At 38.1% G+C, this 22,985-nt stretch overlaps 3 protein-coding genes across 4 annotated transcripts; 1 reads left to right on the plus strand and 2 right to left on the minus strand.

Annotated features, from left to right (window-relative positions):
* Positions 1–726: 726 nt before the first annotated feature.
* On the minus strand, positions 727–3,157 carry LOC306826686 (interleukin-12 subunit alpha). Its single transcript, XM_079348160.1, has 6 exons — positions 2,593–3,157; positions 2,424–2,510; positions 2,244–2,285; positions 1,590–1,712; positions 1,337–1,381; positions 727–1,093 (listed from the first exon to the last, which is right to left on the minus strand). Exons 1-6 carry the CDS (start codon positions 2,665–2,667, stop codon positions 959–961), a joined length of 507 nt encoding a protein of 168 aa, XP_079204286.1. The 5' UTR covers positions 2,668–3,157; the 3' UTR covers positions 727–958.
* Positions 3,158–3,521: 364 nt separating this feature from the next.
* Positions 3,522–11,425, minus strand: LOC306826680 (schwannomin-interacting protein 1-like). The gene is made up of 7 exons (XM_079348153.1): positions 11,287–11,425; positions 9,235–9,344; positions 6,115–6,232; positions 5,788–5,994; positions 5,032–5,155; positions 4,787–4,880; positions 3,522–4,677 (listed from the first exon to the last, which is right to left on the minus strand). The coding sequence occupies exons 1-7, from the start codon at positions 11,314–11,316 to the stop codon at positions 4,626–4,628; spliced, it is 735 nt and encodes a 244-aa protein (XP_079204279.1). The 5' UTR covers positions 11,317–11,425; the 3' UTR covers positions 3,522–4,625.
* Positions 11,426–17,522: 6,097 nt separating this feature from the next.
* On the plus strand, positions 17,523–22,466 carry LOC306826758 (glutamate-rich protein 6). Of its 2 annotated transcripts, none has more exons than XM_079348276.1 (12): positions 17,523–17,706; positions 19,006–19,104; positions 19,202–19,263; positions 19,367–19,495; positions 19,586–19,684; positions 19,760–19,950; positions 20,058–20,119; positions 20,267–20,430; positions 21,170–21,252; positions 21,403–21,561; positions 21,740–21,965; positions 22,086–22,466. In XM_079348276.1, exons 2-12 carry the CDS (start codon positions 19,086–19,088, stop codon positions 22,350–22,352), a joined length of 1,461 nt encoding a protein of 486 aa, XP_079204402.1. In that variant the 5' UTR covers positions 17,523–17,706; positions 19,006–19,085; the 3' UTR covers positions 22,353–22,466. The 2 variants fall into 2 exon arrangements, with proteins under 2 accessions (XP_079204402.1, XP_079204401.1); XM_079348275.1 differs by lacking the exon at positions 17,523–17,706 and adding an exon at positions 17,993–18,059.
* The last annotated feature ends 519 nt before the right edge of the window (positions 22,467–22,985 follow it).

The raw sequence follows: 22,985 nt of genomic DNA on the forward strand, positions 1-22,985 counted from the left end.
TTCATTTACAATGTTAGCAACATAGGCTTGACCTTTTAAAACAGCACTGCCAAAATAAATTGCCAAAATGCTTCAAATTATTTGGACTTTCCACTGTTAATTCTCTGCTTTCATATTCGTCGAAAAATCACTTTGCAGGACATACCAATCAGCACTCGCAAATACACCTATAGCACAAGTTAATTTAAATGATTTTTATTTTTTATCTGCATAATTCCATTCGACATTGTTCCAATATAGAATAAAACTGATGTTGTGCATAGAGAATGGTTTTACTGTAAACCTCACCATGCTGAGGTTGACTTGGATTCAGAAAAATACAGTTGGTTAGGCAATGGTAAAGTCCTATACTCACAAGGAAATCATGTTTGATGACCACAGTAAGTGAGCAATCTTGTAAGTAAAAGAAGAATACCATAATGTTATCATTAAACTACATAGTATTGTTTTATGACTTTGTTATTGTATCAATCGCTCAAAAAAGAAACAGAGAGTCATATCGCTGAATTTGATCATATGCATTAGCTGTCACTCTAAATGCTCTTTATGAAGGAGAGTAATACACAAATCAGAACACAGCCATACTTTTTAGTAATCAAACTGAAATAATGTCCAAGCAGCAGGATTCATGCAGGAAAAATAACTTTATTTGATGATTCTTAGAACCAAGTGAACAACACAACAATAAATAGTTTAAAATAAATAATCCCAAATAGAAAAAAATAGTATTAAATAAATTAAATAGTCTGTGAATTGACTTAGTAATAATACATCATCTTGATGTCAATCAGCTCATATAATGACTACATAACATTGATAAATATTTACTTATGAAAGTGTTTTCTGTCACAACTGGATTACTTGAATGTAACAAGTTATAACTGTAATTAATCAAACTTGTTTAGAAAGATGTTCTCTGTTGCTACGTAAAACAGAGGGTCTGTTCGAACTGGAGGAATCATTGAGTGTGTTCCCCAGAGTTGATGTATGAAATGACTCTGTTGACTGTGATGGCGCGGACATGGAAGCCCTTCAGCACTTTGCAGAGAGTCAGCCTTTGATCGAATGAGTCTCTCTCACGGTCCACAGCAGCCTGGAAGAAACAGAGAAATGATTAATTTTTTTACTCCCAAGCTTAGCATTCTTCCTAAGAAGACTAAATGTGGAAACTCTATGATGGATTTATTAACAATAAAAACAATTTCTATATTTTAGGATGACATGCCAAGAGTTTTCTTATTAGTTATGTCTACAAGATTGAAATCAAAGTTCATTGAAAAATCAGACACAAGGTTACGTAAAACATTGTTATGAAGTACATTAAGAGATCTCTTACCTCCTCTGAAGCAAAGTCACTTGGCAGAGACCTTCGAAAGCAGTTCTGTTGAGAGGAAATGACACTTCTGTAACATCTTTAGCACAAAATGTCTTTCATGGATATCCTCTTACCAGAAGTGTCAATGTTCAGTACATATGTACATATGTACAGTATACAATACATGTTCAGTTCAGTATATGTTCAGTTTAAGAATTGCTCCATAGTTACACAACAATGATGAATAATGTTAGTGATTTAAATGATGAGTTACCTCCATGAGTTCTCTGAGACTGAGCAGAACAGACCGGCCGAGTAAATTGTCAGGATCCGGCTGAGCAGATAGAAATTTGTAGTAATGATGCAGATCTTCATTGATGTTTGTCAGACATAACTCCTTGATGAAAAAAACATTAAAAAAAAAACAATCACGATATGCATTGTATAAGGGTTACCTGTAGAATTCTACTCAGTCCTAAAAACATGATTTTAGTCCTTACTGTTTAAAATATGTTAATCAATCAATTTAATAATCAAGGTTAAAGTTAATAGTATTGTTGTGCTTGAGTATGTAATAAACAAAGCAGTCTACAAAATGTGCCCTGGAAACAATGACATATTATGTATTGCTACATCTAATGAGCTCTTTGCTTAAACATATCAGTTTATTTACACTTATATTAGATATTCTGCAAAATACTGAACATCTCAAGCAGCATTCAAATAGATTTTATGATAGAATAGTTGGATGAGATTGCATTTGTTTGTAATTAATCATGCCAAAAGAAGCTGCTTAAATATGTGTCAAGGGTATTTATTGCCTGTGTATACAATACGTGCATTTTAAAAGCTTGAATAAAAATAATTTTGCTTGAAGTTTAAATATGAACGATAAAGCTTAAAAAAGTTTTATTAGAGCACAACCTACCAGATTGAATTCTGACTTCACTCTTCCTGGGCATGTTGATTCCTGTGGGACAGAACACACTCATTCAATATATATGGACATAAAATAGAGCTTTTTGTGCCACATCAAATACGCTTTCAAAAGTCTTCCTTTTCTTTTTTTTAAGAAATGATATTAAATAAAATTCCCTGATTTACTTACCACTGGTGTGCACACAGTCGCAGTGCTGGTCTCTGTGTTCATCTCCACACTCCGCTGTGTGCAGTCTATTCCACTGAACAGGTTTTTCTAGACAAAGGAAGAGAGTTTTTACACTAAAGACACATTTAATATGAACGGGTAAACATCAATCTCATTGACTTTTGCCCACCTGTGTGAGAGTTTCAGTGATGTTCTGTAGAAGTGTCTGTGCATAAAAAACACAGGAGTCCGTCAGTGGACTCATCAGTGGCACGGACTGGCTGACCTGCCACAGAGGACAGGTGAGCACCAGCAGCAGCAGTGAAGGACTGAAGTCTGAGAAAAACAGGAAAAAAAACCATAGTTATCAAAGTTAATCTCAAGCTTAAAATACTTGTCATCACGAAAACAATGTTCAGTCAGGGTGCATGGTACTCACAGAGCTTGAAGCAGGCCATCTTGGACAAATCTGAGGATTTTTGTTTCGGTGTGACTGATTGAACTCAAACATCCTTAGTATTTTATACCCAGACTTACCAAAGGGTTTCCCCCTCTGTAAACAAATGTGTTGACATTTAACTGTAAATTGAAAGTGCAGAGTCAAAGTTGTACGGTTTCCCCCAATGTAGCTCTAACTGCCCATGGTGAAACTGGAATTAACACACATTTATTTGTGAGGTTCTCACTAGTTTCTTTTCATTGTTTACCTTCCCAAAAAGAGAGGCATTGTATGTTATATCAAACTAAAATCTTCATCATCGATATCAATACAAAACGTTGTTTGCAGTTTTTCCTTTTATAGTGAGTGTATACATTTGTTTTTATAATAAGAGGCAATCATTATTTCCCTCCTGCTTGCTGTAGTTGTCCACAAATCTCAGTTACGTAAGTGTCAACAAAAATGTGAAGGAAGAGAAACCAGACCGTGCCCTTTATGCAACTCTGAAACTGAATCTGTGAATGAGAGCCAACTCAAGGTTGCACTCGATGAAACGTTTTCTCTTTTCGTTTGTGTGATCAGTCTTTTTGTTGTTGTTGCTGTCATCCACACGCAGAATTAGTCGGAATATGAAATGTAAATTGAGTCTCATGACACAAGCCAAATAAAAACCACGTTCACACACTTGAAACATTTATTACATGATCTTTCCTCTCCTTTTTTTTATACAATCATTACACAAGAAGCATACATTAAAAAAAGAATGTTTAATTTTGTGTTAAGTGGCATTCTTAAAAAGGTGCGAGTGAAAACATTTAAACGCTGCCATCAAGGCATTTCTGTTATCCTTTTAATAAAGTATCTTTTAACATTTACATACAGTATGCCCATAAAGCTGTTGTCTCTAAACAGATTAAATATATGTTGAGGCTACAATTTTCTTGTATTATATGTGTTGATGGTTACCCTTTTTTTTGGCATCAGCAAACTGATCGCAACCAAACAGATTCATATCATTATTTAGCATCTGTTTAACACGTCTTTTATTTTAACTTTTTCAGTAGCACTATTTCATAATGTGATTTTTTAACCAATATCTTGTGATTTTGTCTGATATACCAAGTATGTCATGTCAATAGTATAGCTCTAAATCAATGTTTAAAGTGGTTTTAACCTATAGCAGCTATTCAGTTACATCTATTTTATTGTCTCAAGAATCTTGAAAAGTCTCCCCTGAAGAAGCTGAAACCTTAACCCAGAATGTTCTGTATTTTTTTTTATTGCAACAGCCCACACAGTATATATTTATATGTCTAATAGTGAATTCCAGTGTTAAATAGCAATGGCACAGTGCTTTTAGTGAAAGGAATGTAGTTTGTGAACAGAGCAGTCTAAAGGTGAATCGATCAATCAGCTTGATTATTATAGAGACAAACTAAAGAAGACAGGTGTGGCCCCGACAAGTCACCGTGCAAAATCATGAAGAGCTAAATCAAGTCTATGAAGGAACAGATTCTATGAAATGATTTTGTGAGTGAGTGCGCCTAGTGGAGAGTAAACAGCCTAAACAAACTCTGTCCAAACAGAGAGCGCTGATTGGTCCTCTCTCCTTCATCCTGTCGTGCATGACACTATGTGTGTGTTTGTGTGTTAATGTTACAGTAAATTGTTTTTTTCTCTCCACAAACAGTCAGCACAGACGAAGTCTATTAGTAACACTGGTGACAGTCCATGGAGCAGGAGGTATGATGGCGTGCAGATAAACACAAGTGTAGACAGGGTGTTTATTTAGACATAGCTTTCTCCGCCTGGTGCCGTTGATGGCTGTGAGCGTGCCTGTGACAACAAAGACATGAAGTAGGTAAGAACCAGCACAGAATACCAGTCACATCTTCATATTCATATTGCAGACAGAATGGATTAAAACAGAAGAAGGGAGCTTCACCTGGTAAGGTCTTCTATGTCCACCAGCATGGCATCCTGCTCCACATGCAGCTCATCTCTTATCAGCAGCAATTGCACCAGCTCATCATTTAAGCCTGTGTTTGATGCAGGTATAGTAGCATAGGTAAGACAATTGCATATTTAAATGTGAAGAAAGTACAATTTCCCCAGCATTTTTATTTATTTCCTATTTCCTGTAGTGTATGAAACTGCTTGTTTGTTTGCTCTTGTTTGTGTGATACTCACTCTGGATCTGTGAGTGTAAGTCATTTGTGATGACTTGCAGCTGCCCTAGACTCATATCCCTCATGTCCCCTCGTCTTAGATTCCTCTTCATCAAGCACTCACTGATGTGGGGCAGATGGGGAAGCTGCATAATATGAGAATGCACAGACAAAAAAAATGACTGCTAAAATGTACCAGCTCAGATAATGAAGAAAGATTTATTATTGCTCAATATGGATCAAGGTCAGCTGGATATCTGATCTGTCAGGATCTTTAAATAAATGTTGATATTGGTTTGCAAAGTTGTATTACTGCTCAACATGAGACAGAGTTGCTGTTGTTTTGTTTCACTCGTAATCAATGGGCTTCCCATAACGTCCAGAAAAATAAAAAAAAACACCCACATCACTTAGTTAGGTGCTGTTCCCCTCATGTGCCTAACAACACAGTACAAACCAAGTATGATCATCTGCTCAGGCTACAGTTTTTTATTGTGCATTGTTTTCAGCCAGTAAATTGTAGTCAGGTGTTTTATTTTCACTTCCCCCAAGTCATCTATGGCTAAGATATTATTTGTCTTGGATAATTACTTAATTTAAAACAAATTAATAGAAGAAGAACTTAAGAGCTCCAAACACACACACACACAGACACACACCTTCACACACCCGCACACACACACACACACACACACACACCTTCACACACCCGCACACACACACACACACACACACACACACACACACAGATCTTTATTTCTCTTCCTCACTGACTAACCAAATCAGCCACAGGTGAACGTCTGTGCAGTTGGATTTGCCTCTCCACTTCCACCTGCATGCGGGCCATGGGTCGAGCCAGAGCCAGCGCCACCCGGGCCTCCTCCTGCAGCCTCCGCTGCACCCGCCAGAACCCACTACAGTCATCCAACGGGTCTGAGTCCTCCTCTGCCGTGTCTCGGTCTGATAATGATGAACTCTGCTTGCTCTGGAAAGGAAGTTATATGAGATATGAGTGATTTCATAATGTTACTGCCACTCTGGTCTTGCATGAGAATATTTTAACAGTGAACCCTTGTAGTGGGGTGAAACTACTTTATATGCATACCACGGGGGATAGTGGTGTGTCCAAACTTGTCTCTGTCCTGCTGTCCTCTGCATCGCTGTCTTTGTCGCTGCTGCTGTCATTCACAAAACACACCTGCAGGTTCACCCCACTCTGCAGCCTGACAGGAGAATCACAAAGAGTGAACAACATGAGTGATGAAATGTTGATCTTTAGTAGAAGGATAGAGTCAAAAGTTCTTCCAAGTCAGAGTGAAACTTTTGGAGAAAAAAGAGAAATTATGTTTATCACTAAATGACTGGAGTGATTTTGTTCACAATGAAACAAAAATAGTTTTGATAAAAGAAATCCCAACATCTGGAACTTGGTAGGATTTTATATGTATCCTATATCAGAGCTGGATGACACTAAATAAAATAATGAAAAGTAGCAGCAAAAAAAATCAAATTACATAGTTGTGAAGAAAGAAGTTTCAAGTGGAAAGGAAATATCTGGGGACAAGGGACAACCTCTATAACATTTTGATCAAGAAAATGAAGTGAAATTAGTTTAATTTGGGGGATTTTGTAAAAGATATAATCAAAAGGTTTGCTGTATATGTGTTCTGAACTCTGCACTAAAGGGCACCTGGGCCATCATCAATGAAGCACTGCTATTTTTTTCATGACAACAAATATTGATCACGAAGTCTAAAAGCAGACAAATCCACAAAAAGGAAAGGAGTTAATTATAGCCAAAAACATTTTTATTTCAGCCAGTATTACCTACAATTGTTTACCACAAACTTAAATATATGAAGTTTTTTTTCTTTTATGTAATAGGCCAAGAACCTTTGCTTTAATTAAGGGCATTTTTAATGCATCTGAATAAATGGCATGGTACAGTGGAGTTCATGCAACTCTAAACCTCAACCTCACCTGCATCCTAAGGAAGAAATGTAATAGCTTAGCTACTTCAAAGTTGATGACATAATCATGAAAACAAGGCATTCTTCAGCAGTAAAAACCTTAAACCTCAGCTTTTCCAAAAGCTCAAAACTCCATTCATTCAATTCCAGATCATGACACTCTGACTGAAAGAACCAAACAACATAAAAAGTATCCTCCCACTTCTACAGGATGAGAACAATCACTTTAACAAGACCTCATAAACCTGACAGGGAAGTGTTGGAGTTTCCAGCCCAAACCCACATCCTAGAGGGTGCAACTATGCCTCAATTGGAGGTCACATGACTGTAATCCCAGCCCCAGACTCACACTAGGCATCACTTCTTCTTTCAGAAGCACACAAATAAACTGCACTTCCTCAACAACATGTTTGATCTAAACACCCACTCCATCATCAAAAAAAAAAGTCACATAAAGTGCCATAAAGTAACTTGAGGTCGAAGCTGTGATGAAAAGAAAGCAGATTTGTATTGAAGCCGTAGTTGCTTTGGTTAACCATCATGTCTCTGATGTAATGCAACACCTTGTGTTTGCATAATGCTCAAAATGATTTCCCTTGCTTTGAGTTCATGTTGTGGTTTCATTTGTCACCACCCTGGTGTATATCACATCCAGTAAATGTAAAATAATTTAAAAACTTAAAATCATTGCAGTTATGAAGATATACTCTATGACAGTCACATTGTTGTAAATGTGACTGTCAAATGAATACATCTGTTCACTAGTGCATATCTGTCTGTTCACATCTGTAATCCAATCACAGTCCACTTATACTGCCACTCTTTTTTGATATATTTAACTTTATGATTTTGTATTTTACATTTTGTATTTAAATTTTGACACTATACTTTTTTGTCGACACTTCCCTTTTTTGTCTAATTTTAGTATACCTGCAGTGTCGATCTTACTGCTCTGTGTGCCCTTGTGTTGCCAAATAATATTTTTTGAATTGAACTGAATTAAATTCACTTTCAATACAAACTATGAAACACTGAATGTAAATGTAGAACATAAGACTTTAAATGAGTTATACATCATGGAAAATATGAGATTTTTTTTAGCTAGTTAAGTTGAAGGCACATTTTTAAATGGGAAATATATTATTTGGCGTTAACATTTTAAGTCCACATATGTCTGACTCATGAAGTTGGGGAACCATTTTGTTTCTGTCTGAGAAGCATAGCACGCAACAAAGGTTAACCACTCCCCCCCCTACTCTTCCCAAGCGTCTTTGTTCTCCTTGTGAGAGTAACCACCTTTTTAATGTTTAGTCCAACAGCACTTCCTTGGGATTGACTATGCACCATATCATGGCTTTCATTGCATGAGAGACTCATTCTCTATACAAGTTAAAGTTCCAAGCCGACACACAGACAAAGAATCCTTTATTTGATTACCTAAAATGGTAATGTACCACAACCATCTACTGCATGACTTCATCTTTCCAAACAAACTGCGCCAAATGACACACTGTCATTTACTGCCACATACTTGTGACATCAGTAAGCCATCAAATCAATTCAATTCGTTTGAATCTCTCTAAAATGTGTTTTCTAAACTTAAAGGTATTCATTGTTAAACTGAGCAACTGAACAGCTCCCTCCCCTGGGCTGCCATATAACTGCATGTATTTACCATGTGGAGCCCTGTGTTACGGATGCTTAAAAGAAGGCCATGAGTTCATTTGAATCACATCATCACAGAGTTGTGATAGAAATATAGTTCAAGAATATTAACTTTTTAAATGCACAGGCAGGTCTGGCTGTACAAAAAAATGAAGGCCACTCAAAAGTGAGTGTTCAGAAATTTTACAACAACATATGGATTAATAAGCAGCAGAGTAATATTGATTTGTAAAGGCTATATATTGGATAGGTTTATGATTGAAAATTGTATTTGCCATGTATGCAGTCAGTATGAGGAGATTCTTTATCAAAGCAACAAACAAAGTATGAAAACCATCCAAAGATTGATTTAAAATTCAGAGATTAAAATAGATTAAAGAAAATGTCTGTGAATCAATTATTCATTTGATCTAGGGCATATCTCACTGTTACCCTGCCAACCAGCTAAGAATAAATTCTGTGAGAACATTCTAAAGATCTAAAGTGTCAGCTGTCAGAAGCTAAAGCATAAAAATATTGGTCCCAGGCTTCAAAAGGCTACATTGATCAAAACGGCAACACACTCAGACACACACTCGATCCAAACCCACCGGGATGACTGGCCGTTCTTGCTGCAGCTGGTGTAGATGACTGGCTCGTCGTCATAGAAACTGCCAAGGGCAAGTTTCTGCCTGATGGACTCTCTCTCGTTCCTCTGAGCCTGCCACAGAACAAAAAATGAATAATATTAATAGAACTGCTGCTGTTGTAACTCCACCTTTGCCTGATTGACCATCAGGGAATTATTCACGAGAAGAAAAAGTAATCTGGGTGTGCAGTTTGCTGTTTAAATAAAAGCTATAAATACATGCATTGTCCCAAAAATTATGCAATTTTTGGTAATGAGGCGGAATAGGATGAAAGAAAAACAAGGAAGGTAAAATAAGGAGTAGGAAATTGTGATTATGCAGGATATAATGTAGCAAAGTCACAAAAGCCAATTTGCTGCACTTCACATATAAGGATAATCCTGCTGTGGGCTCACATAGGACGCTGTGCATAGTACAAAGCATAATTCTGCTTTTTTCCTTTTTTTCTGTTTTAATATGAGCTGCAATTACATCTACAGACATCTACAAACAGCTAACCTAAATATATAGAGTATAAATAGTTGATGTGAGATTTACAGCCTGAAAAACACAGACAACAGAATTTCTTGTTAGTCTCATTTGACAGGGCCATAAAAACTAAAGCTGATTTAAGACATCCACCTGACGGTCTGTTTAGAGACTGACAACCTGTCCTGTCTATACCTGAGCGCCAAAAGTCATGTGTTGGATTGGTATTGAAGCGGTGGATAAAGGATTGTGGCGGCTTCAATCTTCATTAATGGCAGCCAGTTTTTCACGTTCAAAATGGAGGAAATAGAGGAATAATATCTTTAATGTTCAAAAGACGTTGGCTACTTATTGTTAAAATTATTATTTCTGTGTGCATTTTCTCATTGGTCAGGACAGAAACAATTCTGTACTGTAAAATTGCTTAAACTAAAGCATCTAGTGCCTTTGGTTCATAAAACCATAGAATTTTTCCAGCTGATTAGCAAACCCACAGACATTTTTTTTTTTATTGATTCTCTTCTTCAATTTATTTATGTGAAACTTAAGATGTTGATTTACTTCTGTTCCCAGTGCCTAGAATGTCCATTGTCCACTGTGACTTTTATTTTCGGCCTTTTTCTCCTCTCCTCAGCCTCATCAGATTTTGTATTCATGAATCATTACACTTATCTCTTCCCCTCTGTAGCTGCCCTGTGATCTGTTATTGTCTACTAAAAACACGTGTCCATCATTTGAGCAGTGCTTATTTCTGGTACACAAATCCAAAGTCTGGCAATCCCCCTTTTGTCATTAAATATTACACAGGATGACCACGCAAATCACATGATTTCTTTTTCTTACACCATGTGTAGGTATTTTTTTATCACAGTGCTTTCATGTCCTAAGGCCGCCTCAGTGTGTGTGAGCATGTGACACATCCCCAGCAACCATTGTATAACTAGTCCAAACGTATGTTTCTCCAGTGTCATCCATCTGTTTCAAAATAACCTTAAAACCAGCCCATTGAAACTCCTCCTCTCGCCATGTAATGTGACACATTATTAGATTATCATGAGGCTGTGATGTAAGAGCATAAATCACAGTTGATCGCCCTCACTTCCCCAGCCAATGCTCTGCTTCCTGACTATCCACTTCAGACAATTGGATGTTGTCCTTTTAGCAGTTCATTTAAATGAAACTTTTTTTAAAACTCCCAACTGAAATTGTATGGTGTTGTAAAATAACCTTATGTTATATTGAAATGAAGAATTAAATTTATTGAAAATCTAAACAAGCATGGTGCATGATTAGAGACAAAAATGATACAAGATATTAAATTACAAACTGTGCTGAGCATATATAAAAACATAGACATGAACAGCTAAATATCACAGATTGAACACACCCACACCCCTTCACAATCACACATCCAGTCGTCCATAATGGCTGATTCATCTACAGCAGTTCACCAAGGATGGAAACCTACCATATATTTCTGCAAATAACATGCTACATATACTACCCCCTTTGAATGGTTACACATCAAGACATAAATCCACACACCTGGTAAATGCGTTTCTCCTGGTGCACCATCCTTCATCGCATCGTACTAAAACAGCAGCCTTGTCCTTCTCTACACTGCGGTGAAGCTAGACCCAGGAGACCCACTCATATACTGCAGCTCTGAGCTGGAGAGCAAGCGAGCGAGTGAGAGAGGGAGGGAGGGTGTGAGGGAAAAGAGCAGCGAGGGGAGGGGTAAGGGGAGCAGGAGGAGAGGAAAGCAGAGCTATGAGGGAACAGAAGAGGAAACAGTGGGAAGAGATGGATGCGGAGGAGGAGATAGAGATGGAAGGGGAAGGGATGAGACAGACCTGCTCAGTGCTGCCATTTCTCTCCTGATGTGATATCTCTTCCTCCATCTTCCATGTTTGCTTAAACCTGGCCCCTGGATGGTTAAAAAAAAATCTAAACCAAAGACTAAATAACCAAACCTGCCAGGAATATATGTTCTGATAAAAGGAGGCTTGACAATAACCTATAAGGCCAGGCTGACAAATGAGACTGCAACCCTGGAAAACAAAACCATTAAGGGGGCCACAGCTGAATTGATAACTCTTCTAGTAAATGTCAGCGATTTTTTTTTACCAGCACTGACATGGCATCTGCTTCAGAGCAGAACAGTGAATTGTTAATTGCACATTTTGCTGTTTATTTAGTCTCTTGAAGAATCTCCTCTAGCCCCAATTCCACTTCACAGATTCAAGTGTAAACAAGTGTATACTATCATATACTAGCAATTAGTTTCAAAGGATGCAGCAGTGGGCTCAATCAGAAACACACTTTTGAGTCATCAGTCATTCAGCACCAGATGGCAAATTTAACTAAGATTGATGGATTTCTTAATTCTGATATGAAAACGTTGTGCTCACGCCACATGACTTGTCCTGTCTGATTTTGTTTTCTCCAAGTTCAAAGATTCAGTTGACTTTGTCAGAACAAATGTACCGAGAGGAAATAATTCAGGGCTTCACTCACAGAGATGCTGGACTGTCTGACTCACTCTCCACTGTAATAGTCTGCCTGTTGTGCAGGATCTTTGAGCTCCTCGGCCCAACTGCGGCTGTTAACAGTGAAGCCTCTTTCTGTCTCCTTGTCCCAATGACCTTTGGCCGTACTCATACTTCTCCCTACTTGTCCTCATCCATAGCCACATCATAGTCAACTTAAACCCAGGATTTACATACGGATAAGCAGAATATTTCATAAACCCTTGACCTATGCTGGACAGAGGTAATGTCAAGCCAGGTGACACTGAAGTGAAAGAAATATAGGCATGCAGCTTACACAGCTCTTAGCATTGGAGCAGTACAAGATACCCAAGTGAATGAGAAGACTCCACCTGATACTTCACACTCAGGTGTTACGTGGCCAAGCAAGACGAGACAGGGACTTGTTTTAGATTAATCTTTTAATTGACAGTACTTCAGGAGACAAAATTATGCCATTTCAAAAGAGCAGTGCATTTATAACCCGTTTTCCTGAAGCCCATAGAGACAATGTAGTTGATTGTCGTTTTTAGACACATTGAATCGACCGAGACGTTCAGATTGAATCAGATTTGAAATCACCTCCTTAAGTGGTTTGAATCAGATTTGAAAAAATCGGATCTCATGTGGCTTTCTGTGTTCAGACTGCCAAAAAAAAGGCTAAAATCCGATTTGGAGGTGCAATGTGAACAAGGCCCATGATTTGGAAAATGTCATTCTATTTTCAAATATCCGGATGGTCTCCAAAATAATACACAACGCTGCTCCCCCTCCCATGAAAAACTGTCCAGCTCTGCTCTGAAACCACCTGCAGAACCACAAGGTCCACCACTAGGGGGAGTGTAGAGTCCCCAAGAGAAGATCTGCATTCAGTCCTCTTTTTCATACAAAGCCATAAAAGAATGGAACAATATCACCCATGAACTAAAAGTATAGACTGATTTCCATCTGTTTTCAGCAGACATCAAGAAATGGATTATAAATAATCATGCTCACATTGATTTTTTGTTCCTGCGAGTATTTCCTCCTAGAGTTCAGTATTTTAACTATCAATGCAAACATTATTATAATGTAATCTTAGTTCTTAGCAGATGTGTGTATTGTGACATGATATGAATTTATGTTTTATTGTATGTATTCTGTGTTGACCTGCCCGGGGACTGCAGATGGAAAATAGCAAACTGCAATAATCTGGTAGGCTACAAAGCCTCTTTTGTCTATGAGATTAATGTTGTTTTTGTATAGTCCCTGACAACTGAACTAATCAACTAAACTAATGATACAACTTCTGCATGAGCTCATCCAAAACAGAAATTGCTGTGCCTGATACAAACCATAAAGCATTGTGTCAAAGGCAAGGCACCTTCCTTTATATCGACATTTCATGCACAAAGGAAACTCAGGCTGCTTTAAAAAGGAATGACCACACAAATACAAAGCTAAAACATTCAAATACAGATCAATAAGAGTATATAAAAAGACACAAAAACAAAAACAGTTGAAAAAAAAATAATGATACAAATACAAAGACAAAAACCAAGGTAATTTTCTCTCTTAATTTCCTTTTTGAAAACACACAATGCAGTTTTACTTATCTTTTTTTTTAGCTTCAGTTGAGGAAATGTTTAACCTTGAACCTGCAGTATTTGTTTGGCCGTAGCTAAAATAACAGATGATGTTTGAAACATTCAGTAGGAGTAACAAAAAAGCCATGGCTCTGCAGCTACCCTCCAATTCATTGTTATTGAAAGAATGAGGCTTAAACCTAGAGGGGTCAATTTGATAAACAACTTTTAAGAAGGGAGATATTTTGGATTTATGAACTGAACACAACTGAACCACATGAACTCAATGAAGACCAGGACTTGAGCTGTATTTTGTATGGCTAATTATTATATCCTGTCTCTCTTTTTACAGGTAATGTGGACTTTGAATCACTAGGTCCCTTCTCACTCCCCCTTCCTGTCAAGCTGGAGAGGGACAGCTACAGTATTGACCTTCACAATGTAGTTGTTTGCATTCAACATATTTTTAGTTAACCATAGGAAAAGACACTGCATGCCCAGTAGATTTTAAATGGACATGGGTTGGTAGTTTTCTTGTTTCTCTTGTAAATATACTGTATATGCTTTGAATTCATGTGAAATTGTTGATGCACTTTGAAAACGTTTTTTTTTTCTCACACAATGTACACCCTGGTATATCTATGTGAAAAATGTGTTGTGTTTTGTACATTGGGTTTTCATTTAAGGCTGTGATCCTGCAGGGTTTGTTGTGATGATTGATTGGTCATGTGACCATTTGTATTTAACACACCTGTGTAATGTATGCCCAACCCTGCTGGGCAAACCTGAAGAAGCTACAGACGTTGTTTCAGAACAATAAAGATATAAAGTTATCTTCAGTGTGCCACGGACTGATTGATTATTCATGGTATGATCCTGCAACCGTGATCACCTGTGAACATGTTAAGTGCAATGGGTATCCTGTTGACTATTTAAATATTTTGGAATTGACCATAAAATAGACAAATGATACTCAAACTCTTGTTTTAATGCCAATATAAGGATAACAGATTTTAAGTTATATAACATGAAGAGCAATATTGTGCCCTGAAAAGGGCAAAAATAAATGAAAGGACTCCAGACACGATGCCCCGTCAGTGTCATGCAGAATGATTTAATTAAGCTTTATAAAATGATCCACATAGTCACAATGGTCTTTTCTTTAAACACTTCTTTTCACAGGCAAATGTAAAACATGCCAAGTACAGTAAAATAAAATGGTCAACACCTACAAACATAATTAGCCTATTGCTTTGCGTTAAATCTCTTTTAATTTCTTATTCATCTGTTAAACAATTTCTTTTCAGCAAAAATATGTACTCACTGACACGATTAAACATGAATATTCTCAGCCATGACTATTCTATCCACACATCCAGACGCGCTCACACCACAGACTTGGTGTGGTGACATGTTGACCATAGACAGCATCTAGTTTAGAGTCTCACTGAACTTTTATCACATGCAAATATAACGTTTTAAACCGACTTTTTGTAAGTTCCTAAAAACTACCAAAATATCTTTAGAGAAATACTTTGTAGTGAAACACGTGCATCATCTTTTTACCTGAAAAGGAGAAAAATAAATGAAAGGACTCCAGACGCGATGCTCCGTCTGTCAGCATCATGCAGAGTGAGCTTACAGTCTATGGAGAGCTCCCGTTCAGGCTGCTTTAGGTAGCAATTACATTTTAGATAAAGAAACATGTTGAGTCACAATGCCACCATGGGGACAGCATCAATTAGGCAGGGTTTGAAAAAAAATATATAAAGTACAAACTCTCACTGGCTGTCAGGTCAAATAATGAGCTGAGACAGTATCACTTGTTTGTCAAACCATTTATTAGGACACTTGCACGTTTAGTGCGATTGTTTAGGTGGAAACCAAGGAAGCTGTAGCCAAGGATTTACAGCTGATTGAGGGGGGTCCATTTTTGGAGCTGCAGCAGTAGGAATTGTAGGCATGACTTTGTTCTGTGCAACAAAGTGATTCATAAAAGGAAAGTAATGTATATACGGGTGTTGTGGCGGGTGTTTGGTAGTTGTTGGTTTAACGGTTGGGTCAGCGTTAAACGGAAACATATAGGGAGGGTATGGGTAGAAAGGATGGATGGGGTAATGATGCTTTGGGGGTAGAGTTGGGTCTGCTGGCGGTGGAATAGTCGTGTGTGGAGTTGGGTGGGAATTCATATATTGAAAATAATGATAGAAATGTGAAGGGGGGAGAAACGGAGTCTGGCTGTGCTGTGGCACATGAGTGTGTGATTGAGGATCCCAAGGGTACTGAGGTAGATGGTGGGTGGCAGCAGTTGCAGGACACAAGAGAGAGAGTGGAGTGCCTTGCCAGCACATCGGGAGCATGTAATTTCCATCCTGGGGAGAAGCCGAAAAGATTTCAAGAAAACTTCTGGTTACAATAGGACTGCAAGGTTTACATTAAAAGGGAAGCCCATATTCACCACTGTGATTGGAGAGAAAAATAAATAAAATCCTGCAAATCATGAGATTAGATTTTTTTTTTTTTTCACCACAGTGGAGAAAATGTGCTTCTATAGAGTTTCATTTTACCAACAGAATTGACCAACAACATTTACCAACTCATGAAAGTTTCACAGTAGTCTATAAAAGACATGCATATATACACCAGTCAGGTTGTTAATGCTTTAAGATAACTTGATTAAATAATTTTCCCACCATATACAACATTTTGCATTTTAGACAAAAAAGAAAACATTACCTTTTGAGCCATGTTGCAGCCCTTATAGGGAAAGAACATTGCAAGTGCATGGGGCTTCTTTTGGATTGTGTAGCCACAGGTTGGGACTTGGGACAGAGGTGCGTGTCCTACAGTTAGACAAATTCTCCGTCAGCGTGCTTCAAGATATGCATGTTAATGAGCGCACAGCGATAGAAAAATCTTATTTTACCTGGTTTCAAAGGAAACTGTAAAGCACCTCGTCCCTCAGCACTGAACCTCATTCCGTCCCCACCACATTTTAGGGAGAGATCCATTGGGTCTTGTCCTGCAATCGCAAGGCAGGCTGATTAGACAAATTAAACGAACAATGTCTTCCAACAGTTACCTTTAAAGAGCCCAAGAATTTTAGATCATAGAAGACTTAAAAAACAAGACAAAATTACCTGGAGAGTCCGCCTGATAAGCAGTGTCATCCTCTTCAGAATCTTTTGAGAAGGTTTTAGTGGTTCCTTCTTTGACCAGAGACTCGAGGACAGATCTTTTCGCCAAACTTCCCCCGAAAATAATTCTTCCTTCCTGGACAGCCGTTTCGGCAACACGAGGGTCTTTTCGTCCTTGTATGCTTTCGGTTTTCTTTAATCGATAACAGTCAATTGTTTGCGCCAAATAACACGCAAAAATAACAGCTACAGCCAAACAAACAGCGGCACTTCTTCTTCCCTTTCGCATCATTCTGCTGCGACTCCTGGAAACGGTAAGTACTGGAAACAACGCTTTGCTGTGTCTGTTTTGAAGTGTAACAGGTGCTACAACAACCAATCAGGAGCGGCGCGGGATGGCTTGAACGATTGCTTTTTAATTATGTCGAATCGGTTCCACCTGTCGGGGCTGCAGGTCAAGGAGGGGCTAATTATTGTTATCATAAGACATCAAAAGTGGAGTTTGCAAAGGCCTGCACCAACAAAAAGTTAATTGGTTTGAAATGAAACATTAAAAAATAATAATCGAAAAAAACAGAGCAGAGAGATTTTTTTAAACTGTGCAATCTTGTTGAACATGTTTTTGTTTGCAAACTGCTTTTCAAGGATAAAGAACTGATTGTGAAACCCCTAAAAAAAGGTTCATGACATTAGTGGTGGTAGGCCTACAGCTGGACTAGCCTACTAGCCTTTATGGTAAGACTGATTGTCTACCTCTTGTCTAAAATCAACCTTAAATGAACATCACATCCGCTTTATAGATCCTTGTTAAATATACAAATTAACAAACAAAAGACACTCAAATGTATAACCAACATCACTGATTCATTGTAGTGAAAAACAGACGCCTATCTAAAGGAATAAATAGGATAGAAAAATAAAATAGGATAGGCTATCAATCAATCTTTAGACTATTTTTCACAGCACCAATACATAACAGATGTTATCTTAAGAAACTTTAGGCGTACCATAATAGTTCCATTTGCTCCAGTGTACTTTTTATCATCTCCATGGCAACTGACAACAGAGGCAAAACGTGACACATGGAGGTGAGTGCATTAGCCTACCTGTTAATTTATTAAGTGTTAGAAGACCTTTCACAAGCACGTTATTTATTGTTTTTTTTTCTTTTCTTTTCAGTGACAGTGGAATTGATATTTATAACTACTTGGCTACTTATTTTATGTTATGCTAATAACTCCTGGACCGTAGGCGTAGCTGAACAGTATTTGCACATCGTGGATCTTTTTGTCGTTTGAAGCTAAATAAAAAAAAGAAGTAGAATTAGGGGCAATGCTTGTCTGTATGTCTTTAGATCAAATGCAAGTGTTTTTAGCAGAGACTCTTTGGCTATAGCCGTTTGAAATATCGATCACAACCCCTCAGTTATCTGCAGTGACAATCGATGTCTAGTTAAACAACATTGGAAAATGCTGAAGGTTTTCGTAAATAAAACTTCACCGAAGATGTTTTGCCAGTAGCCTGCTCCTTTAACCAACAGAATCGCCTGTTTATGCTGTCTTTAGCCAAAAGCCCCATCTTGTGGCTGTTCATCAAACACTCTTATGAGATATTAAAAAGGCTATATGTGAAATGCAAAGCTTGACAGACAGTAACGCTGGTCTTTAACAACGTTGATGCAGTTTGCACTTGTTGGTGGGGCTCGATTTTGTAAATTGCATCAGCATCGTGCAGGTGACATAAGCTGCAGTAGGTCCAGCTTGTTTCTACAGAAATTGCCCCCTTCTAGTGTACTGTTTCCCCCCCCCCCCCCCCCATTACAATGTACTTAATCAAATTAAAAATCATAAAAACACATCTTAAGAATATATTTCTTGTCTTCAGTATGTAAATTAATTTATTTTTAAGGAAATGTACTTCAGATTCTGCTACAGGTTTTGCAAGTACAAGTAACAGATATTCTAATTTAAAGTCTTCTATGGTTTTCCATTTGTTTGAGCGATAATCTTCCTATAAGACATTCTTGATTTGCAGGCACCAACTCAAGCAATGGATGTGTTGTTCCTGTGACAAAGAGCAGTAATTCATCCCCTGTCAGGAGGACACAAAGAAATATGAGTTCAATTTATTCCTGTGAGTCCACTCCAACCACAATAAGGATTTTCTTAACGTAAACTGCATATGGAAATCTTTATTTTCCTATCTTTACTAACTTTGATTTTACCATTAGATGCATCTGTATTTACATCAGAGCAAGATCTCAGTGAGAAATCGTCTGGCCTTGATGACCATGTAAGAGAGATTAAATCTCATTTATTGTCCTTTCAATTTGGTTTTTACTCAATAAGTATCACATTTACTATTATCTCTGTTTATTTGCCCGTTTATTTCTCAGATGATACCAGAAGTGTGTCCACAGTCCGTCAGTGACCTGCTCACCTTTGGTATTAGATCAGCAGGAGTTCTGAGGTACAATCGGGAGTCTGATGACCACATGATAAACTTGACAACTGTTCTCCCAGTGGTACTGAGATTACATTTCTGTCAATTAATATACATTTTCATCTTTATGGCTTTATGTTTCTGATCAGTGTCATTTAATTTTGTTGTGTAGCCTCTGACAGAATCCTTGGTGAAGTGTGAGTACTGTGGAAGAAATGTCAAATCTCCTCTGGACCTAACTTGGGCACAGGGGTCGGATGTAAAGCAGAAAGTGAGTATACTAAAACAACTTACTCAAATGTGCCTGATGCATGACAGACCTCTTGCATGCCATCTTGTTTCTTAGAAAGTCCCTCCTTTCTGCTGTGAGCGTTGGCTGCAGCTGTGGGAGACGCTGGAGAGGCTGAGATGGAATCTGAGGAGCGGTGGTACAGTGGAAGAGAAACAGGTGTCTACAGAGGAGGAGGAGCTTCTCATACAAGGCATGGAGATGGAGGATCACAACAAGTTCACCATGGACTTGCGGGGTGCACTCGGGTATAAATTAGCATCATAAAAACGTTGTCATGTTTAATCCTAAAATGGTAGTAAAAAAAAAAAGGTGGTCTCAAGGTAAAAGAAAATGACTCTGCATTTTTTATTAGAAAACAATCAGAACAAAGAATCCTGGAGGATTTTAAAATCTATCAAGCTGAGGCAGAATCTCGTGAGTAGCATACACAAAGACAGAATTCAGTGTGTCATATAAGTGATGAATTATTGGTAAGACCACAAGACAAGTCAGTTTGGAGCATAACTGTGTCTTTAAATAACTTTATAAGACTCGTACATTTTCCTGTCCTTTTTTGTGTAGTTTCTCCATCATCAACAGTCCTCAGGTACCAGCTCTGCTCTGCTTCAGACAGAGGATGCTGGACAGGATTTCCTCCTGGTGGTCATTTGAAAGTGAAAGAGGAAGAGGTGCTGCTTCCTTTATGTAACCACGAGACTAATCAGTTTGGCATATGTCGACATCAGGTAACCACAGTCATGTTTCTTCTTTTTGGATCCATAAAGAGCTTAAACGTTTGCATTTTAAAGTATGTACTTCTCTATTTTAACTAAACAATAAATCCATAAAACCAATTATTATAATGGGCCAAAAAATAAACAAATAAATCTTGCACTTTAACTTTCTTAGGAGTGATCCTGAGTTATTCAGATATCGTGATGTTTTACATCATTTTCTTGTAACATATCAATTATTGCAAAATACCTGTATTGTGATAATATTGTAGTTTGAACCTGCAATTCCCATCCCCCCCAAAAATATACTCCTCTGATGTCAATGCACTGCATCTGATCAGAGAACAAAACAGAGCCTCTTTTAACAATATAAGCTTGTTGTGACTTTAAATAGTCTAAACATAAAAAGCTCTTAACAGATGTAGCTTTATAACGGTGACTCTTTATTGTACTGTACATAAAGAAAGGGGTGAGAGCAGATTTTAAGATTGTGTTCACTCGTAGAAGTCTGGCTTGAAAAAGGTTTTGTCCTACACTTTCTGTAGTGCTGTTTTACTGCATTCTATTCTTGTGCGAACACTTGTAAAATTTCATCTCATTATTTTGTAAACTGTAATCGGTTACGTTTTTTGGATTTGGGAATCTCTGTCCCGAGCATGTTTTCACATGAGTACTCGTCAAAATAAGGAGGACAAACACAACACAGAACATTGATCTCTTTTAATTGTGTATAATTAATTTTTTTTCACAGGACCGCTCAGAAATTCTACAGAAGTACTATAGCAACGGCTTGAAATTTCTCACAGTTTTCCCTGACGGGTCTGCTCAGGTTTTGTATCCACCTATAGTGAAAATCCCTGATATAATAGGAATACAAAAAAAAAAGGAATGATGTAGAAATGTAAGCTTAAAAAAAATCACAGCCTTGTGAGATAGTGTTCAATGTGCTCTCCCGTGGATGTTCTCATCCTTATCATCACGCAGTTATCCCTCGGGCCTGTTGGCTTTAGTTGTTGTGGTCACTGAAAAAAATGGACGGGTGTGCATCGTGTATGGTGACAGCGCTGTGCCGCATCAACAAATCAGAGCCGTGTTCCAGTCTGACGGCAGAGCAACATGTTATCACAACAATGGAAACACATGGTACGAAACGAAGACTTTACACATCTATCACATTTAAATGTTTCCAATAAATAAAATATTGGTGAATAATGTATGTAATAATTGAATCTATGGGTAAATAACATAGGGCTAGTTATGATCATCTTTCTGAACGGTTGTTTTGAGATAAACAATTGAGCTGTGTGTGTTTACGGTGTAGGCTGGCCATAAACAGATCAGGTGGTCAGTGTTTAGACGAGGAGAGGGCCAGGGTCCGTCGGTGGAGCTGGGGAAGTCAGAGCCTCTTTCCCACTCCCTTGAAGCCTGTCTTCCTGTCCCTCAACAAAGCAGTTGGGGTCCGAGTCCTGGGAAAGAAGCAAGTCTTCGTCTCTTTCCTGGCTGGAGGTCAGCAGGCAAAGTTCAGTGTGGGTTGCTGCTGCACTCAGGTGAATCACTTTCTGTTGTGATCTGACCACGGTGTACACTTTTATTTCATTCAAAACAAAATGAAGTTATAGAGCTCATAGCCACACAACTTGCAAGATTAACTTTATTTCCCTCCCCAGACTTCATGTGAAACAAACACGGCTTCTTCAGGACCACCTGTGCTAAAGGAGGAACTGTTTGTGTTGGCAGCCAGGATTAGAATGCACCTTCCAATTCAGCAACTTCACCGAGACCTAATCACACCGTCCCATCCCCGGCTGCCGAAGACGACCAAAGCCTCTCGCCAGCTTGTTCTTGCCAAAAAGCTTCTGGAAGTCAGTGCTGATGTGATAATGAGTGAGAGTGAAAGAGACTTCATTGACGCGTGCCTTCAGGGACATCTGTGAAAAAATTACTCTGTGGCACATGCAAAGCACTTCTAACAGCATGAAACTCTGAAGAATACAGAGTAGAGTTGAAATAATCTGAACAGTTTGTTTTTGATTTTGGCACATCGTTCAAATGGAGGGGGTCAAGAAAATTTGAAATTCTTAACTAATGTAAATGGAATTCTATTTTCACCCAAATAAAAATATGAATATTAACCCTCATCTGGTACAGTCTAAAATGTAATTTATGCAACACTGGTGGTGAAGTGGTTGATGCGTACGTCGCCATAAATCCTGGGTTTAAATCTAATCTGTGGTTCCTTTTACCATGTCATCCCCCACCCTCTCTCACATTTGCTTTCCAAATCTATCCAATAAAAGGCACAAAAAAACCCCAAAATAAATCTTAGAAAAAAACGAAAAAAAAAAGATATTACATGGACAACAAATAGAAGGTGCATCTGGGGTCATGTTGCGTCCAAAGAAATGTCAGTGATTGCTTGAACTCTTTATGGAAGGGACCTTTATATCTTAAACACAAGTGTGTGCGGCTCTGTGACCGAATCGACTTTGTGTCATCAAATCAGTATACACCCACAGACCCTCCTAATGACATTAAAATAGAGCAGATGGCTTGAAGGTGGACTCTTG

Source organism: Symphodus melops (genome assembly GCF_947650265.1).
Source record: "Symphodus melops genome assembly, chromosome: 7".
NCBI classification, from domain to species: domain Eukaryota; kingdom Metazoa; phylum Chordata; class Actinopteri; order Labriformes; family Labridae; genus Symphodus; species Symphodus melops.

Excerpts from the sequence above, each read along its gene's own strand:
- LOC306826686 (XM_079348160.1), bottom strand. The coding sequence starts at position 2,667 with ATGAGTCCACTGACGGACTCCTGTGTTTTTTATGCACAGACACTTCTA. Across the intron at positions 2,511-2,592 it reads TCACTGAAACTCTCACACAG|AAAAACCTGTTCAGTGGAAT; the intron begins GTGGGCAAAAGT and ends TCCTTTGTCTAG. Across the intron at positions 1,094-1,336 it reads GTGACTTTGCTTCAGAGGAG|GCTGCTGTGGACCGTGAGAG; the intron begins GTAAGAGATCTC and ends TGTTTCTTCCAG.
- LOC306826758 (XM_079348276.1), top strand. Across the intron at positions 19,496-19,585 it reads TGACAACTGTTCTCCCAGTG|CCTCTGACAGAATCCTTGGT; the intron begins GTACTGAGATTA and ends TTTGTTGTGTAG. Across the intron at positions 21,562-21,739 it reads CACAACAATGGAAACACATG|GCTGGCCATAAACAGATCAG; the intron begins GTACGAAACGAA and ends TTTACGGTGTAG.
- LOC306826680 (XM_079348153.1), bottom strand. The coding sequence starts at position 11,316 with ATGGTGCACCAGGAGAAACGCATTTACCAG. Across the intron at positions 6,233-9,234 it reads AAGAACGGCCAGTCATCCCG|GCTGCAGAGTGGGGTGAACC; the intron begins GTGGGTTTGGAT and ends TTCTCCTGTCAG. Across the intron at positions 4,881-5,031 it reads CTTACACTCACAGATCCAGA|GCTTAAATGATGAGCTGGTG; the intron begins GTGAGTATCACA and ends CATCAAACACAG.